This window comes from Panicum virgatum, chromosome 3N (assembly GCF_016808335.1).
Source record: "Panicum virgatum strain AP13 chromosome 3N, P.virgatum_v5, whole genome shotgun sequence".
NCBI lineage: Eukaryota > Viridiplantae > Streptophyta > Magnoliopsida > Poales > Poaceae > Panicum > Panicum virgatum.
Genome location: NC_053147.1, coordinates 21,983,416 through 22,010,275, shown reverse-complemented (window position 1 = coordinate 22,010,275; position 26,860 = coordinate 21,983,416). Strand labels below are relative to the sequence as shown.

The following is a 26,860-nucleotide window of genomic DNA, read 5'->3' as shown; positions in this document are numbered from 1 at the left end:
GATAGTTTCTATGGATAATTTTTTGCTGACGTGATCACTATGAAAACTGTGCATAGTTTTTATCATTGGGGCTGCCCTAAGCTTTCTCTCGCTCCCCTCCACCGGCCAAAACAAGACGCGATCCCCTCCCCTCCACATGGCCCATGGCCGCCGCCATTGCTCAGAATTTGAGATGCATGCTCGCGCGGTCGCGCGACGGCGGCGAGGCGACGCGGCGATCGGCCGGCCGAGTGCATTGAACCTTGTCCGTGCCGTGCGTGGGACGATGGGTCGGTCCTTGGCTCCTTGCTGCGCCGTGCATGGCATGCATCTGGACCAGAAAGGCTTTGGTTCCCCGGTCGTCACGCGTCCGCCCGATGGATCCGTTCCGTCCGCAGCAGTCAGAGTGTCAGACCGCGGCCCCGTTTGGATGACTGCTAGCGCACCTAGCACAAAACAGAATCTTCAATCATACTAAACGAGCTTATTTACAAAATCTTTTCACGAATAGGTGTAACTTTGTACGATCAATCTAATGACAATAATTAATAGATGATTGGTTACAGTGATGCTACAGTAATCAACCTCTAATCGTGCGGTTAAAGATCTCATTAGATTCGTCTCGCGAAGTAGCGTAGGAGTTGTAGAGTTAGTTTTTCAAACTGATTTTATTTAGTACCTCTAATTATTAAGTGCTAGTTGTGGTACAGACCAAACCAAACTGGCTGCGGCGTTGGCGTGCTTATCCTCGCCCTCGCGGCAGGTATCCTTGTGGTTGTGGGCGGGCCGAACCTATACCGGCCGTGGAGACGAGCATCACTAACCGAGCACGAGCAGACGTTACCCCCGTTCGGATGGCTTGAACTGGCTGGGTTGGATGGGCTTATCAGCCCAGCAGTTCGGAGGCACCGGTTCAGCCGAAAGGCTGGTGAACAAGCCGCTGGCGGTTCAGGCGCTCAGGCTCCTATCGTCCTCTACCACGCTGGAATGGCTGATCAGACAGAACTGGTTGCTGGCTGGACTGGAGCAGCTGATGGTAGCCCTGCTAGTGGGCTGGGATCCGAGCTGAAGCCAGACCGAACCATCAAATGCATACGGCGTACACCAATCCAGCCCGATTTGTTTGTCTGTTTGAAAAAACTAAACCACCCCGAACCATACTTCTGCTCACTCCACACCAGTCCAGTCCAGCGGCCGATCCATGGGTTCAACCCATTAAAAAACCATTTTCCAGACTACGGTTAGCATGCATGCACGAGTAACCAACAGCATCACCATAGAATGGTACATAAGATTTTTGAATGGTACATAAGTTCATCGATTAACAGTGATATGGACCTAACTGGACATAAGAATTTCACTGCATCACCATAGAATGGTACTTAAGTTCTACAAGATACCTCTAAATAAATAGAATCCTCTTTTCTATCAACTCATACACAAGCCAACTGAGATATGCAAGAGAACACATGATATAGAGCCAGATCGTTCCATGCCAATGTGATTGTCACCGCGACATTGTCTTTCAGCATGCAAACTAGAGCACCAACATCCAGTGGAAACAGCCAAACAGGGGATAGCCAAGAAGACTAAGGTTTTGAAAGAAGATGTGTCCACCCTGAAAAAAGGAGATTCAATAAATAATTTCGAAACATCAGGAAAAGTACTTTGATTAGCAGTGGCAGTTGATTACATTACATGCCAAATCAAGAAAACATGAAAAAATCAGTATTTGACTAGCTTAACTCTTCTTTTTAAATTCTCGCTGGAATGTTATGTTCTTGTGACATAAAAGTAATAAGTTTGCAAAAAGCAGTGCTTGTGATGGGAGTATAGAACCACTATTCTATAAGCTAAATGAAATTTCCATTACAGAATTGTCATGTACTACATATTAGCTAGATCTATACTCAACAGAGACAATATTACCTTGCAGCAAAGTTTAATAACAAAATTTTTATTTTTGTAGGTGTTTTGAGTATTTTTTTTTAAAATCACTGGCAAGAAGGAGGGAGCACTAACCTGAGATGCCCTCCTCTTACGTCTTTCACAATGAATGGACACCCTCTGCACTAGAACCTGAAATGGGACATACACAGGACATACAGAAACCAACCAAGCATGTAAGAGCAAAGCCAATACGATTAGTCGATAGATAAAAACATAGACAACTAGTGCCTGCAGATCATTGGCTTTGGAAGTGGCTTACCTTGATTGGAAGGTGGATCTGTCCCGTGAGTTGCAATGTAAGTGGCTGGGGTGACATTCTGATGGCAAACACAAGGAAAGAAAGAGAGAACAGAACTGAATTAGCACCAGGTCAACTGAATATGTCATTCATAATAGTATATAATAATATTCATCCATGATAAAACCAGGACCAAAACTACCCTGTCATGCTCACACCAACACCACAAAGCTGCCCAGCATGAACCTATTCTTAGAAGGGTAGAAGCACAACATGCCAAATCAAGAAAACAAGAAAATTTTAGTTTTCTGATCCTAGACTAATCAGAGCAAATGCATTCAGTTTGCTTGTTCTAATGCATTCAAATTGCTTGTTCTAATGCATACATAAGCGATATATAACCAGAAAATATGAACAAACTGATTATCACCCAACAAGCTCAAGGTTCACTTAACAAAAACAGATATAGGCATATAGCAAGTCTAGAAAGGAGATTTACCAAGTTGTTTTCATTGTCCATAATTTTTTCCATGTACAGCCAATCTTTCCCACACACCAAAGCTTCCAACGTCTCGGGGGTCAGTGAGCTTCTTGCATCTCCAAGTAACCTACCTCCCAAACTGAAGGCTGATTCTGAAGATACTGTACTGAGAGGAATTGCGAGAAAATCTCGAGCCATGGTTGATAGCATAGGAAACTTTTCTGTGCGTGCCTTCCACCATGCCAAAACATCAAAGTTTTCACTATCCTCCTCGGTATCCTCTTCCAAGTATGTCTCAATTTCAGACTTTGTTGCACGGGTCATTCTCAAAAGTAGAATACTCTGCTTCAACTTGCCTCTTTCCAAGCATGGGTGAACCCATGGTGCGACTCCCATCACTTGAACATGTCACTTGGTGCGAAGTAGCTCTCCTCACACGTCGCTCATACTCTTGATAGTACTTCCTAATCCATTCTAGAGCTGAGTCAACACATTTTTCAGCCTGGTCTTCGGTGTTACAAATCTTATGATAAAAGAACTCCAGGTAGTCACTTTTTCTTCGGGGATCCAACATTGTGGCAATAACAATTGCAAGGTTGAAGTCATAATCCTTTTTCTTGTTGCGAGGATTAGACATTTCAGACTCATCAGAACCCCAATACTTCTCAAATTTGAACTTCAAAGCTGCAGCCAAGTCTTTCATAAAATTATTTGTTTGCCACCCAGGGTCATTTAAGGCATGCTGAATGCAAAGCACTAGTGGCAAAAAGGCATGGGCTGTTGGTTTTCTATCAGCAGATACGACATTTGTTGCCTCCTCAAAAGCCCTTAGGAATTCACATATTGTTTCCGCCTTTTCCCATTCTTGTTCACTTGGGGGAAGTTCACCATATTGATTTTAGAATGTTATCAACTGCCACTAAATTCTGCTCATAGTATTCCCAAACTTTTGACCTTCTAACACGTGTTAGAGATGATTGAGACACATCTAGTGGGGATTCTGAGCTTTCAGAAGTGTTTGATGTCTGTCCAAACATGTTGAAGTTTGCTGAATTCCCTAGGTATCTGTAATTCTAAACATTAATTATAGACTAATACAATGTATGCAACATTAAGCAATAACGAGTATAGCAAACATGGACAGTAAACTAGCATAGTCAAACAAATCCGTCCATAAACAGTACAAATCCATCAATGAGATTCATTGTGTGACATAGCATCAAACAAGAATAATTTCTTTGTTATGCCGCAACTAAATCCAACTCAAATATCTGACATTAATTAACTGCAGAGGCTTATTTTCTTTGTACCTTCCGACTCCTTGTGCTACTCAATATGTCACTCCCTCACGAGCAGATTAATGCCAATTCCCTAGCAGCTCGAGCAGAGTGATTAAGAATAACCAGTCGTGTTCCTCCTCCTCCTGTCTTCGTCTCTTCCCTCTCACACAAATCTAGCAGAATGAAGAACCCAATCTAGGGTTAGAGAAAAAAAATCCAATTTGTGCGTATCGAGAGGGAGAGGGGAAGGGATAGGGGAGGAGAAGGTTCACCGCTACTCGGCGCCGGGGCTACCGACGGAAGGGAGAGAGCGCAGCCGCGTAGGAGTACATCTTGGCGATGGCGTCGACACTTGGTGCTGGTGGAGCCATGTCGGAGCGCCGAAGCCTTAGGATGTGGAGGTGTGGCGGCGTGCTGGCGAGGTGGAGGCGTGACGAGCTCGGCATAGGCGGCCGACAAGGCACCCTAGCGCTGGTAGAGGATGGTGTCCATCGAGAGCGTCTCCACCCGATGCTGCACCACGGAGTCCCGCGTGCGCAGGCGTGCGGGCAAGGCGGAGGCGTGCGCAGCGATGGAGGCCGTGGCCGATGAAGAGAGTAGCAGGCGCAGCGACGCATACCCGTGGAGGCGTGTGTGCGGCGGCGGGCGAGGCGGAGCTGCGGAGGCCAGAGGCGAGGGCGTATCGTGGATGTGAAGTGGAGGCGTGAAGCTGTCGTCTGCAGCTTGGTTTGGAGCCCATGGTTTGAGCCCGTTAGAAACAGGCCAGCTACGAACCGTACCAAACCAATCCAAACCGAAAAGAGGAGCAACCCAAACCAATCCAACTCATTGATATTGACAGACCGTTAGCGCCCAGCCCACGCAGAAAAGTTGGGAGCCCAAACTATTAAAACCATTTTAATCCAAACCGTTTGCAGGGCTAGCGGATGGACCAGCCAACCAACCAGCGCCAGGCAGTTAAGGCCAGCCGAAGGCGATGAAGGAAAATGAAGTTGCATGAATGAACCTGCTCGGATTATGAGGAATCTCTCCCTCCGTTAACGTACGACTGCGATCCACACGGCTGTGGAAGCACATGGACAGCGCAATGCAAGGTGTCTCGGCACGGCTGTGGAATGTGGGCTCGATGGGCCAGCGAGGTGTCACTCTTTCGCTGGGCCGGCCGCCCAATGTAGTAGCAAGCGCGCTTTCCCTGGGTCGTTCCATTTCTGGGCTTGAACCAGGGGTGGCCCATTCGAAACCGCGGTTTGCGCCGTTGGGCGGCGTTTTTTTTCCGTTATTTACACAAATATATTTTCGGTTTGGAAATTTACAGAAATATACACCATGGCATTATCAGGATCCACCTACATTCTATGGAATAAGGTGACGAAAACAGTCCCCCAAGGAGTCCAGGTGCCTATGTGTTTTTGCGGATCCTTGTGCAAACTAATGAAATCAAGGGTTTTGGGGGACGATTTTGGCAAGAGATTCTTCATGTGCGAGAATTATGAGTACGACCCGCCCAAGCATTACGGCAAGGACCGAGCAAATGTACTACAAAACACTATCAGAATTTGTCACTTTTAGATCTAGTAATGACTTCTAACATGATTTGGGGAAAGACTCCACCGCCTCTATGTGATTTCGTGCAGTGGTTAGACGCCGAGCAATCTCCGCAGGATAAGGACCGCGTGGAGCGTCAAGCAAGGTGGGCTGCACAAAGGTGACAACGAATGCTGCATGAAGAACAGATGGAGGAGAAGCGCAAGAAAAACCAGGAAGAGATTCAGAAGAGGATTGCAGAAGTGGAACGTCAGACGGCAGAGGAACGTGAAGCTGATAGGGAGAGGAAGCGAGAGAGGGCCCGCCGTGCTAAGGAAACAGGGTCTGAAGCTATTAGGAAGGGAAAATATCCCCGGTGCACTCAGTAAAGCACCACAATGTAATACCGGCATTTTACATTTTCTAAGGCATGTTAGGTTTACATTTTCTAGTAGTACGAACGCCTTAAGCCTCTGCTTTGTAATCGTAGCATTGTTTACAAAATTGTATTGCAAATCGAAAATTTATGATTCGTAAGTACCCTTCTATTTTCAGTACACTACATTCAGTGAGCAATATAATTGAACCAACCTACACATTTAGAACTACAACCAAGAAATCTTAATATACAAAAACCTTCGTAATATTATATGAGATAATCTGGTGCAAATACATATCCATACATAGCGAAATGTAATTATGACATACAGGTCGGAATACATATCCATACATCTAGTTCAAATACATATGCACACATAACGAAATCTAGACGCGACGGGCTCCAAAATCCGGAGGCAATCCATCGGTGGGATTTCCAAAAGGTCCAACCTCAGCACCAGCATTATCTTCTTCTTGTAAGTGTGACCATCTGCTCCACACAGGTTGCATCTTTTTTTCTTCTTTCCTGCCTCAGACTCATCCATTCCGTTACGGATACGAAGTGTCTGCCGTCGACCTACCCCTCTCCTAGCATCTAAATTGGGAATGTACATTGGAGAGATATTTGGTGTAGTGAATGATCCCAGACTGCCTATGCCATATATCTCATGGCCCCAAGTGTGCACAGCGGTTTCTTTTCTGTAATATTGTGAAACAAAAACCTCAGGATCCAACCCAGATTCTGAACATGACGCAATGACATGGGAGCATGGTAAGTGAAGAAGCTGTGGCTTGCATCTGCAAAAACGTTGTCTTCCGGCGTTATCAAGCAATTCTCAACGACCCTTTGTATGCGGACACCCTGTCCTGTCATGTCCTTGCATGAAACCTCAAACCTTTGATCCTTTGTGCCCATGGAGACCACTCTGTGATATTGAGCCTTTTCAATCTTTTCTTTCATGTAGTTAGTGACCCTATTACAAAAAATCACACCTGAATCATTAAGTAAGACAGAAGCTGCCTGGTACCGCTCTCTGAAGTACTTTATGCATCCGTACATGATGAATTCAACTATGCCAACAAGAGGAAATCCACGAACATGACGCATTACCATATTGTAACACTCTGAGTGGTTGGTTGTCTCGATCCTATATCGACGACCACCAGTGTCGTATAGAATTGACCACTTCTCCTTAGGTGCATCCTTAATCCACTGTGTGAAAAGGTCCGGCGCTGGAACGTCTCCGGCTGGAGGTTGAGGCATGTTCCTTTATCAGCTCGGCGAACATGTTATCTAGCACCTGCCACAATGCATCAAACTTCCGCTGCTGATTCTGAGTGCACAATCTCTTGAACAAATTCATAAGTTCCTTATTCTTGAAGTGCTCATAAAATTTTGCACCCATATGCCTTATGCACCACCTACTCACAATATCTGGCCATAGAGGAGGTTGTTCTCGACTTCCTTCATGTAGTTGCCTTATTGCTGCTAGAAGACCAGCATGTCTGTCACTGATGAGGCAAACATCAGGCCTTCCAGCAACAACGTGAATCTTCACACGTTCAAGGAACCAGTACCAGCTGTCTGTGTTCTCATTATCAACAGAAGCAAAGGCGATGGGAACCACCTTCTTGTTGCAATCAACTCCAATCACTGTCAGTATTGTCCTCTTATATCTTCCTGTCAAGAATGTGCCGTCAATACATAGAACAGGAAGACAATACATAAATGCCCTCACACATGCACCAAGGCAGAAGAAAGCACAAAGCAGAAACCCAGGTCCCCCATCTAAACTCTGTACAATGTAGGTATCAGCCGCGCTTCCAGGATTTCTCTGCACAATTGCTGACAGCATGTGAGGCAGGTTATCATATGATGCCTCATATGTGCCAAATCTCATCTCAAACACTTTTTGTTTTGCCCGCCAAGTCTTTGCATAGCTGATTTTGCATTGAAAACGGTCGTCGATGTCCATAATTATCAATTTTGGCTCATAATCAATTTTGTCCAGAATCACCCCATACATCTTCTTGGCAACGAAAGTGGATGTGATGTTACGGTGAGTTTGAGTAACAGCAGTTAATCTATATGTATGTAGTGTAACAATTGAACACTCTCAGTGTGTCTTGTACTCGCCCTTGTAGGCATGTACTCGCCATGTACAATCGAAATTGACATACTTCACCTAATATTCTTTGCTGCTAGACTTCACAACTCTGAATTTCTTTCTCAACGATATAGCCCAAAGCTTCACAGCATCTTTCACAGCTTCAATGCTAGGATACTTTGCCCCCTGCACAACCTCATTCTCTCTGTATTCGTACTCATTACTTTAATATCATGTATCTCTGGATTTCCAAAACCCTTGCCTCGCCATTCACCTAGCAACGGGTACTCATCATCGTCTGATGAATCCCCACATTCTTCCATCATTCGAGCCTTTTGGTCTTCATTCTGTACAGCTTCCACTATTCCAGGTATTTGCTCCCCCTCATCAGCTAAACCTTGCGGCTCAGCTTGAATGACATGCACGTTCTGATCTTCTTTTTCTCCTACCTGATTAGATATACCTTGCGGCTCAGGTTCTGTGACATGAATGTTCTGATCTTCATTTTCTTGTTCCACTGCTTGGTTCATATGAGATGATGTACTTTTTGACCCTTCACCGAAATGAGCTGCCTTCTGGTGAATCTGAATTAGCATTGCAAGAGGCCACCCGCGGTCAAGAGCTGCTTGCATGTAAGTCCGCCATTCTTCAGTGTTTACTATAAGCAAAAACTCCCAGAAATCCTCTTTAGTTCTCCAATTTGTCACAGTCTGAACGGTTAGTAAATGAGTTTTTGTATTCACATTGAATTTCTCGTGAAGCCATTTGCATATGGAACCAAAACTCATCTCTAAGGGTTTATCTATTCCGCACTCTCTTCGTTCAAAAGCTGATAGATCTACTCCATACGCATCATGAGAAATATATTCATCACCATAATGAACTTGAAAACGAAGCTTACTCGACATATCTGGACACACAATCATGATATTAAATTGATTGCTAATCTACTGTTTCAACAAAAATAATTACAACAAAAATAATTGCTCGACATATCTGGACACACAATCATGCTATTTGTAAAGCGTAGAAGAATTTTGGTTACCTGCAGTCGCCGGCACGAAAATCCGGCAGGGCTTCGCCTCTCTCCCTCCCTGTCTCTTTTTTCTTAGTTTCTGGAATTTTAGTGATGCAAATGAGGGGTGGGGGGACCAGCCATCCCTTATATAGAGGCGGGAGAGCCGGTCGCCCAGCAGCCGGGCGGCCAGGCCGGCCGCCCCGCTGCCGGGCGGCCAGTGGGGGCCGGCCGCCCAGCCTCAGGGACCTGTCTGCAATTTTTTTCATCTTTTTTTGCGGATAAACCCCTGCCGCCCGGCTGCCGGGCGGCCAGGCGCCCCTCTGCTGGGCGGCCGGGGTATGTTTGTGTAAATTTCCAAACCGAAAATATATTTTTGTAAATAACGAAAATAGAAAATATAAAAATAAAAAAACCGTCCGTTGGGCGTCCCAACTGCTTTCGTCCCGGACTACGCACCTGTGTGGTTCTGTCTAGAAGCATTTGATTAGGACGGAGGGAGTACGTTCGAAATCGCAGAAACTGCTGACCTCAACCCGGCCTTTTACTGCTCTCGCTTTCGCGAACGGCAGCGACGCCTTCGGAGACGGATTTTCCAGTTGGTAGTGCAGGGGTAGAAAAACCATTCGCATGCCCCATATCTTAAGCATTATGGAGTCCGGTCTAACTCACAAGGCGATGGACCCTGTGTACGGGTGGGACAGGGATTCGGGAGTTTTTTTGGCCTGCTGTGAGAAAGTCATTTTACCTCTCAAACAATGTCGTGGGGGTAGTTTTACCCCTTGCAGGTCAAGTTTTTTTTACTGCCCTCGTTTTCCTGCTCTCGGCCATCGACCGTCCGTCTAAGTCCGTTCATCCAGGGCCGCCAGGACATATTTCTTCCGTCCAAAATAAATACAATTCTAGAACCAAACACGCAAATCAATAGTACGTGTAAAATTACCAAAATACTATTTGTCTTTTGTGATGAGTGAATGAGATGTTAGTTGTATTTTATGAGAATCTTCTGGAAACTGACTTGTTTTTTGTGGTAGGTAGATCAAAGTTATATTATCTGTGGGACAAATTTTAAACTATAGAATTGTATTTATTTTAAGACATTTATTTTAAGACCTAGGTACTACGTCCAAACGCACCACCAGTTCCGCCAAAGACCCACCAGTTCCGCCAAAGACTTCACAGTAGTCACAAGACGCGCGCCCGGGCGTGCCAAGTGGCGCCGCGCCGCGCCGCGCGCAACGGACGGCAGGCCACCCGGTCGCAAGGCAGCCGACGATCTCGCCACGGCGGCCCCACTACCCTTAGTACCCTACGGCGACCGACCGGCGACCGCAGGCCCCGTCTTGTATCGTAGCGCGACAGAAACCGGACAGCTCCGATGAACATCGTCATCATCATAAGTTCATCACCACCAGAATATTTTTTTTCTCTCTCACGCGCTCGGGACCAGGTGCAGAGTACGAAGCGAGCCCCGTCAGAGGCGGAGGTTTTACAACGAGAGGAGCGAGGCCTCTGCTCTGGCATGCTGCTGGCACACAGCCCGCGTCGTCACCGATACGATCCGAACGAACTAGCTAGTTGCCTCGGTCTGTTGTTATTCATAGCCATGGCGCTGGCAGCCAAGCAGCCAGTCTAGCAGTGGGCGTCGTACGCGCCGGGCCCCTGCTTCAGCCGCGGGTTGTTGGAGAAGCTGCAAATGGACAAGACACGAGACGAGCACCGCACCGTTAGCTGTTAGCAGAGCCGAGCACTTGGACACGGTGACAGTGCCTGGACATGACATCGTGAACCCATGGAAGAAGACGCGCCTACCTGCTGAGGGGCACGTTCTCGAACGGCCCGGACGTCGGGATGGTGCCGCAGAGGTCGTTGCTGGAGAAATCCCTGCATTGCATCAGGAAAGGAAGAACGGAACAGTGTTACGGCCGGCCGGCGACGAACAGTTCGAGCTCGGGCAGAGATCGAAGCGATGCGAAACCTACACGGACTCGAGGTTGGGCAGCCCGGACAGCTCCCTGGGGACCGGTCCCGTCAGGCGGTTGTGGTCGATGCGCCTGTCGAAGCACACGGCCAGAGGCGTTCCCGTGATTCACAACGCGGTGCGTGCGACCGAAAGCATGGAAGGGTGGGTTCAGAAACAGCGCGGCTCCGAGACTTACAGGAACCGCAGGGACTTGAGGTTCCCGAGCGTGCTGGGCAGGTGCCCCGAGATGTCGTTGTTGTACAGGTCCATGCTGATCAGGTTCCTCAGGTCGCCCAACTCGGGCGGGATCGGGCCCTGGAGATTGTTCCCGCTCATCTCCCTGCTCGATCAGATGCCAAAAAAGATGTCAGCACACACTACGTTCACCACCAACATGGATAACTGACAGGGATGTTTCGGAGCCAATGAACAATGGATGCGTCAGAATTATTCAGAACGACCACGTACATGTAATGCAGCTGCTCCAGTTTCCCCAGCTCCGCCGGCAGGGGACCGGACAACCTAAGCTCCGTCACTCCTAATAAAAAACTAAGCTGCCTGCGCCCAGCCAGTCTCCTCTCAAAAAAAAAAAAAAAAAACTGCGCCTAGCCAATCTGGCATGGACGACGTTAAAGCGCGACCCGTCGCGCGGAGAGCGCAGCGCGCGACCTCTCCCACGTGCTTTTGCCTTTCACGTGTACTGCATCTTGTCCATGCGCGTGGAGCATTTTCTTCCTGCGCTTGTGTCTCTCACGCGCAGTACTCATTACTCAATGCCTAGTTTCCCCCTGATATCTGATATCTGATATCTAGGTGATGTCATTTTCAACCTTTCTAGTATAAAATAACTTTCTAAAAAATACTTTATCTCCTTCGTACGAGCTCTGTTTTGAATACCGATTGCACCATTGTGTTTTACGTGATAAGACGGTCAAAACTAGATCCCATTTGCATATATTTTAATGATGTTTTCAACTGGTAGCAAGTTGCTATATGTTATAGCCACAAAAATAGAAGTTTTCATACACATAAGTTGCCACACAAATAAGGTAAAAATTGCCATATAAAATATTTATAAATTACTATATAAATAAAGTTGTCACAAAAGCTTAATCTGTCATAAACATAAGTTGCCATAAATAAAATCTATCATATACATAAGTTGTTACGAACACAAAATGCCATACATATAAGTAGTAAAAAAAAAGTAAATATCAAACTCATAAGTTTATATATAAATTGTCATAGAAATAAAAGTTGTCATATACATAAAACAAAACTTGCTAAAAGATAAAATTTATTATGTACATGAGTTGTCGCATATGTAAGATATAAGTTACCAGACATATAAGATAATAGTTAGAAAAATATTTGTAAGTTGTTAAAAAATAAAGTTGGAATAAAATCATAATTTGTTATGAACATAAGTTGTCACAAAAATAAAACCAATATCATACATAAATTGTCACAAACATAAAATATCATATACATGAGTAGTATTCCTTAATCTAAAAAATGCCCATGAGAAGTAAAAAAAAAGTTATTATACACATAAGTTTATATATAAACTGTATAAAAATAAAAAAAATCACACATATAAAACAAAAGTTGTCACAAAACATCATTTATTATACATTGCCACACATATAAGATATAAATTACTGCAAATGAAATCGATCATAAACTCGTACATATAAGTTGCTACAAAATAATAAGTGTTGTACACATAAGTTCTTATTACTAAATATGATATAGCACACATAAGTTGTTACTAAAGTAATATGATATACACATAAGTTGCTAGAGAAAAGAGAGTAAGTCATCACATAAGTTGCTACTAGTGTAAAATATTGTTAAAACATATGCAAGTGAGATCTAGTTTTGTTCGTCTCGTTGAGTAGAACACATTGGTGAAATCAGTTCTCAAAATGGAGGTAACACGAGGTAGATAAAATATTTTTAGAATAGATTCATGTAAGAAAAAGTCAATTTCTTCTCATGCTTACTTGCTGTGCGTGGATATGAAGGTTGCCGAATCTAGGCAGATGCGTAAGAAATCGGTGGGCCGTAGACGTTGAGCGCAAGACAGAGCAAAATTTAGCACATAGGTTTGTTGGGCCGCGGATACAGACTCGAGATGGGCTGACGCGTCGCGCGCTCTCACGTGGTCGCGACGGGGTCGTCTGATAGTTTTTTCCATCTGGCATGCCCAGCGCTCTCCGCGTAGCGGGCCGTGTACTAACCTCCAATCCTACTTGCCAGGGCTCGATTCGTACAAGAAGTAAGCCCAGCCCATGGATCCCCTCCGGAAACCAATTTAGCCGGCAACAAAGGCGGGTAGACGATCACACTCACATGCGGTCGATGCGGTCGTCGTCGTTGCAGCTGACGTGAAACCAGGTGCACGGGTTCACCAGGTTCGGCTCCCAGCTCGCGAGCACGCCGTCGGGGTCCTCGAGGCCATGGCGCAGGGCCATCAGCGCGTCCCCTTCCTCGTTCGCCGCCGCCGCCGGTGCCAAGGACACGACCACCGCCACGAGGACGGCGGCGCACGCCGCCAGGGACAGGGTTCTTGTGGCTATGGGCGCCGCCATGGTGGTCATGGTCGACGATGTGGGGTGAAGAGAGAGGCGAGCAATGGGTGTTGCCAGACAGAGAGTGTTGTGGTGTTGTGTGCTTTGAGGTGTGCTCTCAGGTGGTTTTTATGGTAGGAGGAAAGGCTTTCCAGCCAGTGTGGACAGTTACGGAACTGCGTGCTTTGAACTGCGGTCTTTGGTGGTTCTTGAAAGTTTGAGGGAGGAGGCATGGGAGCCAGGGCGGGTGGCTTCAGTTACCACTCTAGCGGAAATGCTATACTTACAGAAAAACATACATAACTTAAGCAGTGTAGATTTTGTTGCGTCACTGGTAGTGGACCATCGGCTACAGTTACAACACGCCGATAGGTTGCTGAGGTCTATGTGGTATACTATATGTGCATTTTGTTCATTTCTATGGTAGCTTTTGGTCCTTACCGTCCAAAACTCATATAGTTTCGTAAAAAAAAAGAAATTATGGACGACAGCTGCGCTCAAGGTCATAGCCCGTGACAGTCGATACATGCCAAAATACTAGTCGTTCGATGTAGGAATGACGTTTGCCAATCAATTGCGCTGGAAAAACACCATAAATAACTACATATTTGTAGCTACAAATATATGTATTTATTTACAGAAATCTGTTCATGACCACAATATGCCATTAGCCAACTAGCTAGTTCTGTAATTAGTGGAAAAAATTTCAGCTTCTAATGAATTACGGAGGTTATGAGTAGGATTCGTGTGTGTGCGTAGTAACTCTAGTTTCCTTTGACAAACTACATTTAAAATCTTAAGATTTTGCGTTACAAGATTGCTGCAATGGGCGTGTGTTTTCTATTGTCCTGGTTGTATTGCCGCGTAATGAAATGATGAACACTAATAAATGGTTTTCAAGGCTTATTTTGTATGCCCACTTCTTTATAAAAGGTTTTCAAGATTTATCTTGGATGCCACTAATTTACATGTGATGTAACTACGCTTCACATTTATGCAAGACATATCTCCATTTCTTAATCAAATAACTGTATAAAATAAATATATGGATGCAGATTTATCGCAGGCTTGGTGTTGTGTGCCTTGAACTGCAGTCTTAGGATCTTTAATTTTTAAATGGAAGGGAGGTCCAGCCAAGGTAGGCGATTTCAGTTACTGGTCTAACTAAAATGCTTTACTTGCATAACGTTCCAAATTACAAGTCGTATATAGTTTTTATATGTATTTAGATATAACTTATACTTAAGTGTGTAGCAAGAAAACAAACTAGTAACAGGATCAAGTACATAGCGCGCGATTGTTTTACACTTTGCTAGCTTATCTTTGTGGCGGTTTCCATTCTCTAACATTCAAGAGACCCACCTATTCTCGTCAAGAACTGTGTGGGCGGCAACTCACTCCAGTCCAGGTGTCTTTTCGGACTAAAACAACAACTGTGCTCAAGGCCAGAGTGCGGGCACAATGTGCGCGCGCGCGCGCGCACACACACACACACACCAAAATATGTGTTGTTGCCAATCAATAGCTAGCCTTGTTCTTTTGAAAGAACAACGTAAATAACTAGATACCAGTTCTTTACGCGTTCATGTTACGAAATGCATTTTCACCGAATTCAAATCAAGATTTAGGCTTGGCTAGCATTACATCAGTTCCAACTGATAGTAGTCATCTTATCACAAGGATTTTCCCTATGGAGGGGGTGTTAAAAAACATAGTAAGTTCTAAAAAATTTCAAGTAAACACGTTTAAATCATTGTTTTACAATCCACGAACCGGTGCTGTTCGTGCATCTTGGCAGCTACTAGTTCTATAATAACTAGCGGGAAAATGCTTCTCTTCTAAGGAATTGTTAATAATGTTACTCGCACGATTATTTTATATGCATTTGCATACCATACGTCACATTTATACAAGTAGCACCTCTATCTATTAAACGAGCGTATAAGCTAAACATGCTAGGTTATGCACTGCTGACCTATCGGATATTTGTATCAAAGCTGGTGCAACGTTTTTTTTTTCTTCTCCAGAGGAGCCGGAGCCAGTGGACCACCACTGCGATGTTTTCCTGACTCTTGCCTAGCTAAGCCCTACGCGACGTGCGTATATTGCTTAGGGAGTCTGGACAAGGGGTCTTCTGCAGGATGAGATCCGCTTGGTCTTGTGAAAGAAAAAGAGAATGAATTTTGAGATTTAACTCAAATCCGAACTAAATTATAAATCTGGATCCAAATCCCCCAATCAAGTAGTCCCTTAGTGTGCAGCATCAATGCTTGTCTGAAAGTATTTTACTGACATGAGAAAGCGAAACGTTTCAGCAAAATAAACGAGTTTTGTTTGCCAATTGCCGCTTGCGACATGTACCGACGCGCAAACTATTTGAGTGCTCCTTTGCAAAATGTCAAGGTAGAATATATCCTTTGCTTTTGTTCTGCAACTCCTTGGGATTCTCTCTCAAACAAGTTCTTTTGATTCTGGGTAGCACTACAACTGAAATCTTGTGTAGGACCTAACATATTCAGTATTCCGTGCCACCGAAACCTGCACCGGTAACAGTAAGAAAAAACCCAACTATCCAGTCCAGTGGAATGCAGAGTTGCTCAGGCAGTCAGGCCTACAGATGACTGACCTCTTGAAGTGTTTGCTGGCTGCATCTTGTATACATGAAACGAAGTCAATACGTAACAGTGATATTTAAAAAAAAAAACTCAACCTGTAGGGAAGAAAGCCAAGCATGGAACAAGATCTCCCACGCGACTGAGAAAATTCTAGAACCACCACCCCACCCTTGTACAGGGGCTAAGGGCGCCATTATCTGAGTGATTACGGGCTGGTATCTTCCTTTATGCTTTTGCATGGTGGCAAGCGAGAGAATTTTTTTTTAACCCAGGCTAAAATTTGCTCCCACGGGGAGTTAAACTCAGACCCTAGGAAGTGCTATTAAGACCATCTAACAGTGATACTAGAAACGATTCCAACACACATCACCATCACATAGCTTCAGGTAGCTCCAGGGGCACGCCCTCTTCACAGCAAATGTATTGCGTGTAAACATGTGCTCTTTCTTGCTACATGGTTCAACTCAGGGCTAAGGAAATGCTGGCTAGAAACTTTGTAACACCATCCTCATAATTACAAGAGTTGTATGATGAATACTACCGTGACAACAACTGGCCATGGCTGCAAGGATCAGGTGCGGATCCAGAAGATCCGAACAACATTCTGTTGTTAAGATGATATATATTCACATGCGAATGAGATCATCTAGTGGAGAGGTCAACTATGACGAATGCCCGTCAAGGAAGGCTTTGCTTTATGATTTGCTCATACCAGGGTCTGCTTTGAACTCCTCCGCTGGGAATGCAACGCCGCATAGATTTTTCCCGCAGATTTCTTGATCCCATGGACCAATCAGATGGGATTCGAATTCTGCTTGAGTCGTATCGCGCTCTGAATCCGGTGACAACGCATCTATCCTTGGTTTCTTGGGAGAAGGCTGCGTGCTCTCAGGGTACTCATCTAAGCTTGGAGGTGAATGTGAAAGCTTCTGATCCTCTGAAGCTTTGAATGATCCCCCAAGCTTTTGTTGCTCCTCTATGATCATTTGCAAGTACCTGCCTTGAGCTTCAATTCTCAGCTGCAATTGCCTTTGAACCTGAAAAAAATAAAGTACAATGAATTTCATCAAACTGAAAAGAGACTTCTCAAGGAAAATTTAGATTGATCTTGAAGCTAAAAAAAAACTCACAAACTACAAAAAATAAGCCAAAATGGAATAATTATCAATAAGAAGCAGTTCCCGACTAAACAGCACAGCCTTGAGAAGGAAACACGCTAAGGTATAACTTGACAGAGAATAAGTGAATAGTAAGAATGGACCAAAACATCAGCTTGTAGAAGTCATCCCTAGCAAAGTAGGATTGGTGGGTAAACTGAAAACATTAAAACAAACTGTATGATATAAATTTGCCAACATCTTTCAATAACAGACCTCGAGCTGCTCATGTAGCCGCTTCTGAACCTCCATTTGCATCTTTAATGCTTCATTGATTTGTAATCCTCTAAAACACATGTAAGAATATTTGGTCAACTGCATAATTCATAAAAACTTGGCACACACGATGGGTAAAAAGATAACTTACGGTGCAGAATCCGTGTTAGAGAGGGAATCACTTGAATCCTTTTTTTCGTCCTTGGAACCTAAATAATATTCCATCATAGCATAAAACGAATAGCTGTTTACTTGCGTTTGATATTAGGGAAGGGGAACGGGCTGCAGAAAAAATTGAAGCAAAGAAATATATTCACCTTCAGCAGGAGATTCTGGTATATACTTTGCAAGGCGATACTTCTACACAAGCACCAAGGAAAGAGAAAGTATTAGTTGCAACGAATCATTTTGAAATCTGTTTCCTTCAATGGAAATTCTTCACCTGCAAATGGCTCTTTACATGATAAATTGTGATCCCTGGCACACCCATCACAGTGAGCACCCCTTTAGGTGTAGCTCCTGAATAAATATGATAAGAGTCTCAGATACAGAGTACTTGCAGTTGCAATCCCAAAAACATCAAGTACTCTCGTGATAACCTGCTAGCTTATCCAGACTAATAGAGTCAGATAGACTGCACATGCAATACTCAAAGCTGTTTCCCCATTTGACAAGGACCACAGTTCTCAAGGCACAAACATTTTCCAATGTGATTGGATTTAATAACATGGCAGACACAATTACAGAGGGTCTAAATAACAAGTTCGCATGAGTTTTGAAAAGCGTGCAGCAATCTGATCCTAAACATTGGCACGGTCGATTTAGTTAAATGTCCAGTTTGCTACGCATATATGACATGTGCAATGCGATCAATTAATATACTCCTTGATTTTTAAACCATCAGTACAGAACATTTGTGCAGATGGCAGTTTATGCAATGCATTAACACCAACTACAATGTCTAATACTCAACAGAGAATAGAACACCCACTATCTGGTCCACCAAGCTGGGCGATGGCATCCACAAAGCGATTATGGAGATCTGAAGTCCATCTTAGACGTTGTTTCCCACTTCCTACAGGATTAGCAGGGTTGCTTATGTTGGTTCCACCAATAGCTCCAATATTACTTGCATGCTCATTATTCTGAGCCCTCTGCGGAGCAAAGGGCACAGAAAAATTCTTAGCATGATACATCATGTGAACACTGCAACAATTAAAATGAGATGTCATTCACATAAGGCCAAGTATAGAGGGAGAAACTAGGATACTAAGCTATATTAAAATTCCCAGCGTTTATATCTCATCGAACATATCAAGTTGATGCTAAAATGTCAGAAAAGCAACTGTAAGTCTTACATAATTTCACTGTATAATTGCCCTTAGCACAGCTAAAATACTCTTTTTTTTTGTACAAGTGAATGGGAAGAGCAACATCAACACATCTGAGCATTATAATTCGAAATCAAATCAACATGTTTCAATCCTAAGAGTTACTGCTATATTAAAATAACTGCAATCATAGAAATGAAACAAACATTTTTAAACCACCCAGGAAAAAAGACTACAAAGAATCCAAGACAGCCTAACAACTGAGCTCCAAATGGCAGGCAGACTAAATTTTAGCAGGAGTTAGCTTCTGCAGCTTGGTGTCAATGGACCAGTAAAGACGTGTGTGGCAACTGGCAACTGAAATTATGACTTGGACAGAAATAGAACTAGTAACAGAATACTTGAGAACTTTTTTTTTTGAAATAAAACAGAATACTTGAGAACTGCCAGATGGCTACAAGGCCAGAATTACTTTTGATGGCCCCAAAATGACCATAGAAGTCTTGAACACCCACACAGGGCAGGAGGCCTTGAGCCCATCCAAGCTGTGGGTTTCAAACAAATTATAATCGCTAAATGTTTGTACAACAAACACAACAGGGGCACCAGAGCACAATCACAGTAGAAATTGAAGTGGATCGGAGCGTGATCACAGATCCTAAGCAAACACATACCGCCAATCCACCCTTTTTTACCGAAATTCACGAAAAAGCCTCGACTCCGCAACAACACGCAATACAAAACTACAGCAAGTAGAGAAATGTAAGAAGAGTCGCATTCGTAACCGTTCCCGTAGAATCAAGCTCACCGGAGAAGGTTCATGGCAACCACCACCCAAACGATCCTCACTACTCCATACCCAGTCCAAAGACTAACACACGCCGAGCCTCACACTAATTCAGACCAAAATTAACCCCTACCCCACCACCACATAACAATTCACCAAAGCTATAGCTAAAAAGGAAAAGCAATCCACCAATCTCACAAACACTAGCGAAGCATAGCACCCTCGGCGCCGCGAGCAGCTCGCGACGGCCGGAGGCCACACCGGATTCAGCAGCAAACCATTCCACCCCGAACGGAAAACCAAGCGGCGAACCTGACCGAGCGAGGGGACGGGGGGACGGACGCACCGGCGGTCCCGGGAGGGAGCCGGGCTTCCTCGCCGGTTCCGCGGGATCAGGGCGCCGGGCGCGCGCCGGGGGGCGTGCTGGCGGGGGGCAAGCCAGGGGAATTGAGTGCCGCCGCAGGGCCGGATGCGGATTCCCAATCGGGGTCAAAAAGGGGCGGAGGAGATGGGCGGGGCGGGGGAGGTGGAGGCGCGCGAGGGGGGAAAGCGGCAGGTGGTGGTGTCCGGCGAAAGCGACGCGGGGGCGAGGGGAGGGAAGGAGGGAGGCCTGGGAATTTGGGGGAATTTTTTTTTTTTTGGTTCTTCTTCTTCCGGTCCGCCCCGGTGGTGGTGGTGGTGGTTCGGGTTCCGCGCGAAACGAACCGAGCCCAGAGAGCGGGACGGGGCGAGGAGGGGAGGGGGAGCCGGCTCCGCCCGCAGCGCACGGCGGACCGGGTCTACCTGGGAGCGGAGCGGAGTCCAACCCATTCCGCAGCGGTGAGGAAGGAAGAACTGACTGGAGAGGCAGCAGGTGGACAGAGGCGGGGCAGAGCAAGAGCGTGGCTTTCAGAGCAGAGTGCAGAGCAGGTGCCGCGCGTGCTCCTTTCCGATTGACCCCTGTCAAAGTCAATCCCGTCCTCCATTTTTTTTGGCAGCTGATGCGGCGCGACGTGCCGTGAGATCCTGCGGGTAGACTAGACCGCCGCTACTCGCCGAGGAAAAGGAAAATGCATGGGAACGGCCGAACGGCATTTTCAAGTGTGGGGGGAGGGAACAGGAGATGCCCTCCCTCGTCGTCATGAGCGCTGGAAACGACCGATGAAAGTTACCGGCGGCCTGCGCTGCAAAGCAAAGCAAAAAAGCGGTGGCGCCCGAGCGAGATCTAACAAGAATTAGGGGCGACGCAAGCCATCTCGGGACAATCATGGTCATGGCCTCGCTCGGAGGAAAGGAAAAGCATGGTCATGGGAATGGGAGAGGGAGAGGCCGGAGCCCAGGCCATCATCGCCGGCAAAGGAGGGAGGGCGGGCCGGGCGGGGGTGAAACGTCCCGGTGGAATCATTGCGAGTGCACCGGGAGCCTGAGGACACCTGCTGCCGACTCGTGTGGTCGTGTAGGTGTAGCCACGGCCCGGTTTGGATACTAGCAGCACAGCTGGTCTAAAACGGAATCTTCTATGCATGATATACTAAACGAAGTTTATTTACAAAAATTTTTTACGGATGAGTGTAATTTTTCGCGACGAATCTAATAACGGTAATTAATCGATGATTGGCTACAGTGGTGCTACAGTAACCATCCTCTAATCGTGCGGCCAAAGACATAATTAGATTTGTCTCGCGAAGTAGCACAGGGATTGTGAAGTTAGTTTTATAAACTGTCTTTATTTAATATCTCTAATTATTGGTCAAAATTTATGCTATTCATGCCACATACTAAACCAAACAGAGCCCACGTTTAGCACTGATCCATCCATCGTTAACGGCCACAGGGGCCGCCGGGGGGCCTAGGGAAAGAGATGAGGTGTCAGTGCAGAGCAGAGGCAGAGCAGCTGTGGATTCTGTGTAGCCGGTGTAGGGGCCGGCGGGGATGGCGAGCCTGCGGAGAGCGCGGGAGGCCGGCGGGACGAGGGGGCCCCGGGCGCGGATTCGACCGGTCGGGCCGGCGACGTTATTGGTTGGAAAAGCGTCGTGGAAAGCCGCCCCCGCCGCTGGACGCATCCTGTGGCAATGCCCGTCTCCACTCTCCCGTTGCATTGTTTTCTCTCTACTAGGCCGGAGCATGCGACAATACGCGAGGGGAGGGACGAGGCTCCGCTGCAGTTGGCCGCCGTGTAGTTGAGTCACTGTGTGTGGAGCCTGCACGAGTAGAGTCCACGTGGCAGTGACCCAACTGCAGGGGAGGTAACTGCAGCGGATCCGGTTCCCGAGAGGAGGGACACAGACTGCTCCAGCTCCAGCTCCAGCTGCCTTGGCGCTTCGGATCCGCCGAGAACAGCAGGCGAGCGGATCGATCACAAACCGAGCTCCGATCCATCACTTGTTGCTTGCTCGAACCGGAGAGGGGTAGTAAACTAGTACGTAGATGAGATCTAACAAGTGAGCCGCGGTGGCGGCGGCTGGCGGCTTTTGTTGTTTATGTCGTTGCAAAGCTGAGGCCAAAAAACATCGGCGAGGGAGGCTGGCGATCACTCCTCGTTTTTGTCTTTTCGAAGGGGGCCTGGATCGGCGTGGCGGGCGCGGGGGAGAATCGTTGCATGCGATGGGGGCGGAGCACGGACAGCAACGGTGGGTGGCGGCGAGCTCGTCTTTTGTTTTGGAATTTGGACTTGGAAGGGACGGCGACCGCGAGAGGCTATCTAGCTTCTCCGTCCCATGGACGACAAAGCGGGCTAGCTGCAGGGAGCACCTGCACAGCACGGCCCAGGAGCACATGCGGCACCAGCGACGTGGACGCGGCCGATGCGCCTGGGGCTGCAGCTGGGGGGGGGGGGTGTCGTTGTCATCTCTCAGCTGTACAAGTCAGCAGCAGCCCTGCGACGACCCAAGAAAAAGGCCGTCGCCCATGCCATCCCGATCGAGTCTCACGCGATGGCGTCACGAGAGCTGCTGCACCTACTGCGCCCATCTCTCCTCCCACACGGACTCTGACTCACCCCGGTTTCCAGGGACGGCGCCCACACGGATGGCGAGACCGCGAGAATGGCTGCCCCGCATGCGCTGAACTCCACAGAACTCCACAGAACTCACGCGACGAGGCCAAGTTCAGAACTGAGAGTAGAGCAGCTGGAATAAGCGCTGTGTCACACCATGGAAACCAAGGTCATGTTCCAAATTTGCTAGGCCGTTCCGCTGTCCGCTCTCTTCTCTTCTTCCATGGAGCATGGGATCGAGAAGGTCTGAATGGCTTTATTCTGTATTGTATCAGGTTTGTTCGAGCAGGGAGTTATTAGCTGAACGGCAGAGCCAATGAGACATCCAACCATACGCTACAAGGTACAAGCTCTCCTCAGACCTCGGATTCCTTTTTTCTCTTGGGAGCTTGAAGGAGCCTGTCTATCCCCGTCCTCCCGTGAACTCTGGTATCACTACTCCCGAGGGAGTTCCGACGGTGCATCTCCTCCGTTCACGTCGCAACGGAACGGTACTTGACCTGTACCGCGACGTCCCCGTCGCCGACCGCCACAGCCAGGGCCCAGGGCCGCAGGGCGTGACCTGCCGTGCAACCAACCGAGCACGCTGGAGTACCCAAGAGTCCAAGAGACCAAGACCCACCCCCCGCGGTCCGCCGCCGCGGCAGCCCACCAACGACACGGGCAACGGCTCGGTCGCTCAGTTAGTAGGCCGTAGGCGGGCTGTGGCTCGTGGGTTGGGCCCCCAATTCGTCTATCTCCATCGGAAAAATACAGAAAAAAAGTCCCTTTTTTTTCCTCCCTCAATTTTGAGCTAAATTTGCTTTTCCTTCCTGAACCACAAAACCGTCCGTCCAGCCTCCTCAGACTCACAAAACAGTTTAAATAACCTCCCTGAGCGGTTTGAGGGTGAGGTGGCAGCGGTTTTTCTATTTTTCTTTTATTTTTTATTTTGACTAAATCTTTAAAAAACACAGTAAATCACCAAAAAAATCATAAAAGAGAAAATCTAATTTTGTTGAACTCCACGTAAGTAGATCTACGCATTGAATATATTATATGATATATTTTAATACAATTTTTTTTCTGTAGTTTTAGATATATGATTTTCTGTAATTAATTTATAGTTATAGTCTCCATCATCAAATTATGATGAAAATTTTGTGGTGGGCTAATCATTATATGATTGAGTTATAGTAAAAATTTTATAATTATTAGATCATGTTTGACTGAGCTATAGATTTATCTATATAAATCTAGATAAATCTGGACCAATCTATAGTTAAACCTAGATAAATCAATAACTCAGTCATACATGATTCGATAATCATAAAATTTTTACTACATCTCAATAATATAATGATTATACCACCATAAAATTTTCATCGTAATTTGATGATGGAGACTATAACTATAAATTAATTACAGAAAATCATATATCTAAAACTACAGAAAAAATTGTACTAAAGTATATCATATAATATATTCAATGCGTAGATATACTTACGTGGAGTTCAACAAAATTAGATTTTCCCTTTTATGATTTTTTTGTGATTTACTGTGATTTTTCAAAGATTTAGTCAAAATAAAAAATAAAAGAAAAATAGAAAAACCGCTGCCACCTCACCCTAAAACCGCTCAGGGAGGTTATGTGAACGGTTTTGTGAGTCTGAGGAGGCTGAACAGACGGTTTTGTGGTTCAGGGAGGAAAAGTAAATTTGGCTCAAAGTTTTTTTTGGGTGGAAAAGGACTTTCCATTAACGAACGGACTCAGCGCGATCGCTGGCCACGAGGTCCTCGACAAAGGTCGGAGTGCTCTCCCACCGGAGGCCAGCACTCGAAGGACACTTACAACCAATTGCCGCTAGGGCATGAGCAACCCTATTACATGATCTAGGAGCATATTCAATAACAAAGGAACTAAAACTTGTAGCTAACAGAGCTTGTATCTCATAGATCACACCACCGATGGACGCCAGACGATGTGTCGAGTTTTGCAAAGCTTGTTTGAGCACCAGGGAGTCGGTTTCCACAACTATCCGCTCAGCTCCCACCTCTTCTGCCAACATCACTCCTGCTAAACACGCTTCCACCTCAGACTAAAAGGCATCTAAAAGTCTTGTTAATTTTCTGTCCGCTGCTTCCATGACCTCTCCCCTCTCATCTCTTATTATTACCCCCCAGCCTCCCTCGCCCGTCCTACTGGAAAAAGCACCATCTGAGTTGATCTTTACCCAGCCTTGTACAGGTCGTTTCCACACGTGTTTGGTCGCCTGCACTGGCTGCGGATTCTGCTTACAAATGCTCAGGTATTTAGATGCATATTGATTGCACATAAAGGCCATATCCTCCACAGATTTCCTCCTCTCCCCTTCACGGACTCTATTTCTCTCAAGCCACCAGAGCCACAGTATGGTAACAACTATCATTTGCTCACCTTCATCTAGACCCAAGATAAATTGCATCGCTTCAGCAGCAGACATTTTCCCTTCCAAGATACAGCGATATTGCTCCATACCCAACTCCCTCCAAACTTTCACTGCCCATTTGCACTTGAAAAAAAGGTGTGCCCTATCCTCATCTAGCCTGTTGCACATTACACATTTTGTATACAAATCCATACCTCTACGAGCCAGCTCTTTTCTGATTGCCAAACTGTTATGGGTTAGTCTCCAAAGATGATGTTTGATTTTCCCTGGACACTTCAACGCCCACAATTTCTTCCAGGGGAACTCCTCCCCCCGCTGCTACTGGCCCTGGATGAAGAAGCTGCACCCCTTGTGTACGATCTCTTGTCATAAGCTCTCTGGACTTTATAAGCTGATAGCACACTAAAGACTCCCCTATTATCATAGTGCCACGCCACCACATCTTCCATATCAGCATGAACTAGAATCGCCAAGATAAGCTCAGCATCCTGTGGCCAGAAAGTATCCCGTACAAGTTGCTCATCCCAATTTCCTCGACTCTGATCAATAAGCTCATCTACCCGCCCTAGGAGATTGTTCCTTCGGGGGGTAATTGGTTGCCTGGTCCACTCCCGGGGTATCCAGGGATCCTCCCATATCCTGATGCTTCTCCCATCTCCAACACGCCATATAATTCCATTTTTCAACACTTTCAAACCTTTTAAAATACTCCTCCATGTGTACGACATATTGTTGCGTGTGGTCGCTGATAGAACATCGCCATTTGGGAAGTATTTGGCTCCCAAAATCTGGGCACACAACGAATTTGGGTCCTGCACAAACCTCCAACTTTGCTTTGCTAACATTGCCAAGTTGAAAACATGTATATCTCTGAAACCCAGTCCACCTTCTCCTTTTGGTTCAGTTATTTTTTCCCATTTCACCCAATGCATCTTGTTCTCCTTCTCCTGATTACTCCACCAATACTTACAAATCATCGCACTAATCTGGTCACAAATCTCCTTTGTGATATCAAAGCAACCCATAGCAAAGGTTGGGATAGCTTGAGCCACGACCTTTATAAGAGCTTTCTTCCTCGCCCTCGACAACATCTTCTCCTTCCACCCCTGGATACGAGTCCAAATAGGTTCCTTCAGGTAAGCAAACACTTTGGTTTTGCTTCTTCCCACATAAACCGGAAGCCCCAGATATCTTTCATTCATCGTTTCTTTTACAATTTCCAATTCTTGCTTCACAACATCCCGCTCACTTCTCCTTGTATTTGGACTAAACATTATAGCCAATTTGTCTCTGTTTATCATCTGGCCAGAGCACTCCTCATAAAGATCAAGGATTCCCTGCAGGTGCTGTGCATCACCCCCATTCGCACGGAACAAAATCAAAGAGTCGTCCGCGAACAGCAAATGTGACACACTGGGAGCCCTTTGGCACACCTTAACCCCTTTCAAACTTCATTCCCTCTCAGCCCGGTGAAAGGATCGATGGACCAAGAGGGGGGGTGAATTGGGCCTTTTTCAATTTCTAAAACACAATTAATCAACCTTAACCTATGCAATGCTAGTAAGGCACCAATTCACCAACCGAAAAACTAAGCTACCTACACAAGCTATGAGAGATAAAATGAGAAGTAAAGCCTAGCAAGGTAGAGCTAAGTTATGATCTCTAAGTCAAGCACATGAATAAATTGCATGAAAGAAAATGCTTGAATAAAGAGAGTGGACAAGAGACGACCGGATTTTTCCCCGTGGTATCGATGTGTTGGCACACACCCCTAATCCACGTTGTGACACTCACAAAGAGTCTTGTCACCTCCCAAGTCACCGAGACGAGGGCGCTCACTAAGAGTCTCCGTTCACCATCCCGGCGTGGTGGAGATCAAGCCA

At 46.0% G+C, this 26,860-nt stretch overlaps 3 protein-coding genes and 1 long non-coding RNA gene across 7 annotated transcripts; all 4 read right to left on the bottom strand.

The window, feature by feature from the left end:
* Positions 1–1,238: 1,238 nt before the first annotated feature.
* Positions 1,239–2,972, bottom strand: LOC120665088. The gene is made up of 5 exons (XM_039944520.1): positions 2,667–2,972; positions 2,370–2,413; positions 2,189–2,246; positions 2,002–2,058; positions 1,239–1,597 (listed from the first exon to the last, which is right to left on the bottom strand). Exons 1-5 carry the CDS (start codon positions 2,970–2,972, stop codon positions 1,517–1,519), a joined length of 546 nt encoding a protein of 181 aa, XP_039800454.1. The 3' UTR covers positions 1,239–1,516.
* Positions 2,973–3,560: 588 nt separating this feature from the next.
* Positions 3,561–4,470, bottom strand: LOC120665089. The gene is made up of 3 exons (XR_005671100.1): positions 4,201–4,470; positions 3,959–4,101; positions 3,561–3,713 (listed from the first exon to the last, which is right to left on the bottom strand). It is a non-coding gene; the product is annotated as an uncharacterized LOC120665089 (long non-coding RNA).
* A 6,115-nt stretch (positions 4,471–10,585) lies between these two features.
* On the bottom strand, positions 10,586–13,510 carry LOC120667663 (leucine-rich repeat protein 1-like). Its single transcript, XM_039947692.1, has 6 exons — positions 13,272–13,510; positions 11,385–11,474; positions 11,113–11,256; positions 10,936–11,007; positions 10,766–10,837; positions 10,586–10,643 (listed from the first exon to the last, which is right to left on the bottom strand). Exons 1-6 carry the CDS (start codon positions 13,508–13,510, stop codon positions 10,586–10,588), a joined length of 675 nt encoding a protein of 224 aa, XP_039803626.1.
* Positions 13,511–16,481: 2,971 nt separating this feature from the next.
* LOC120665082 (myb family transcription factor PHL7-like) lies at positions 16,482–20,115 on the bottom strand. Of its 4 annotated transcripts, none has more exons than XM_039944514.1 (8): positions 20,030–20,115; positions 19,942–19,985; positions 18,469–18,683; positions 17,920–17,996; positions 17,795–17,837; positions 17,629–17,686; positions 17,478–17,547; positions 16,705–17,141 (listed from the first exon to the last, which is right to left on the bottom strand). In XM_039944514.1, the coding sequence occupies exons 3-8, from the start codon at positions 18,674–18,676 to the stop codon at positions 16,800–16,802; spliced, it is 798 nt and encodes a 265-aa protein (XP_039800448.1). In that variant the 5' UTR covers positions 18,677–18,683; positions 19,942–19,985; positions 20,030–20,115; the 3' UTR covers positions 16,705–16,799. The 4 variants fall into 4 exon arrangements, with proteins under 4 accessions (XP_039800445.1, XP_039800448.1, XP_039800446.1 ...); XM_039944512.1 differs by having other exon boundaries at positions 19,908–19,985; positions 20,030–20,103; XM_039944513.1 differs by having other exon boundaries at positions 19,913–19,985; positions 20,030–20,091.
* Positions 20,116–26,860: the final 6,745 nt, after the last annotated feature.

Coding starts and splice junctions, on each gene's coding strand:
- LOC120665088 (XM_039944520.1), bottom strand. CDS start 2,972: ATGACCCGTGCAACAAAGTCTGAAATTGAGACATACTTGGAAGAGGAT. Junction 2,414..2,666: donor TGGACAATGAAAACAACTTG/GTAAATCTCCTT, acceptor TTCTAAGAATAG/GTTCATGCTGGGCAGCTTTG. Junction 2,059..2,188: donor AGATCCACCTTCCAATCAAG/GTAAGCCACTTC, acceptor GTCCCATTTCAG/GTTCTAGTGCAGAGGGTGTC.
- LOC120667663 (XM_039947692.1), bottom strand. CDS start 13,510: ATGGCGGCGCCCATAGCCACAAGAACCCTGTCCCTGGCGGCGTGCGCC. Junction 11,008..11,112: donor CTCAAGTCCCTGCGGTTCCT/GTAAGTCTCGGA, acceptor GTGCTTCGACAG/GCGCATCGACCACAACCGCC. Junction 10,838..10,935: donor CTGCCCAACCTCGAGTCCGT/GTAGGTTTCGCA, acceptor GATGCAATGCAG/GGATTTCTCCAGCAACGACC.
- LOC120665082 (XM_039944514.1), bottom strand. CDS start 18,676: ATGATGTATCATGCTAAGAATTTTTCTGTGCCCTTTGCTCCGCAGAGG. Junction 17,687..17,794: donor ACCAGAATCTCCTGCTGAAG/GTGAATATATTT, acceptor AATATTATTTAG/GTTCCAAGGACGAAAAAAAG. Junction 17,548..17,628: donor TCTAACACGGATTCTGCACC/GTAAGTTATCTT, acceptor CATGTGTTTTAG/AGGATTACAAATCAATGAAG.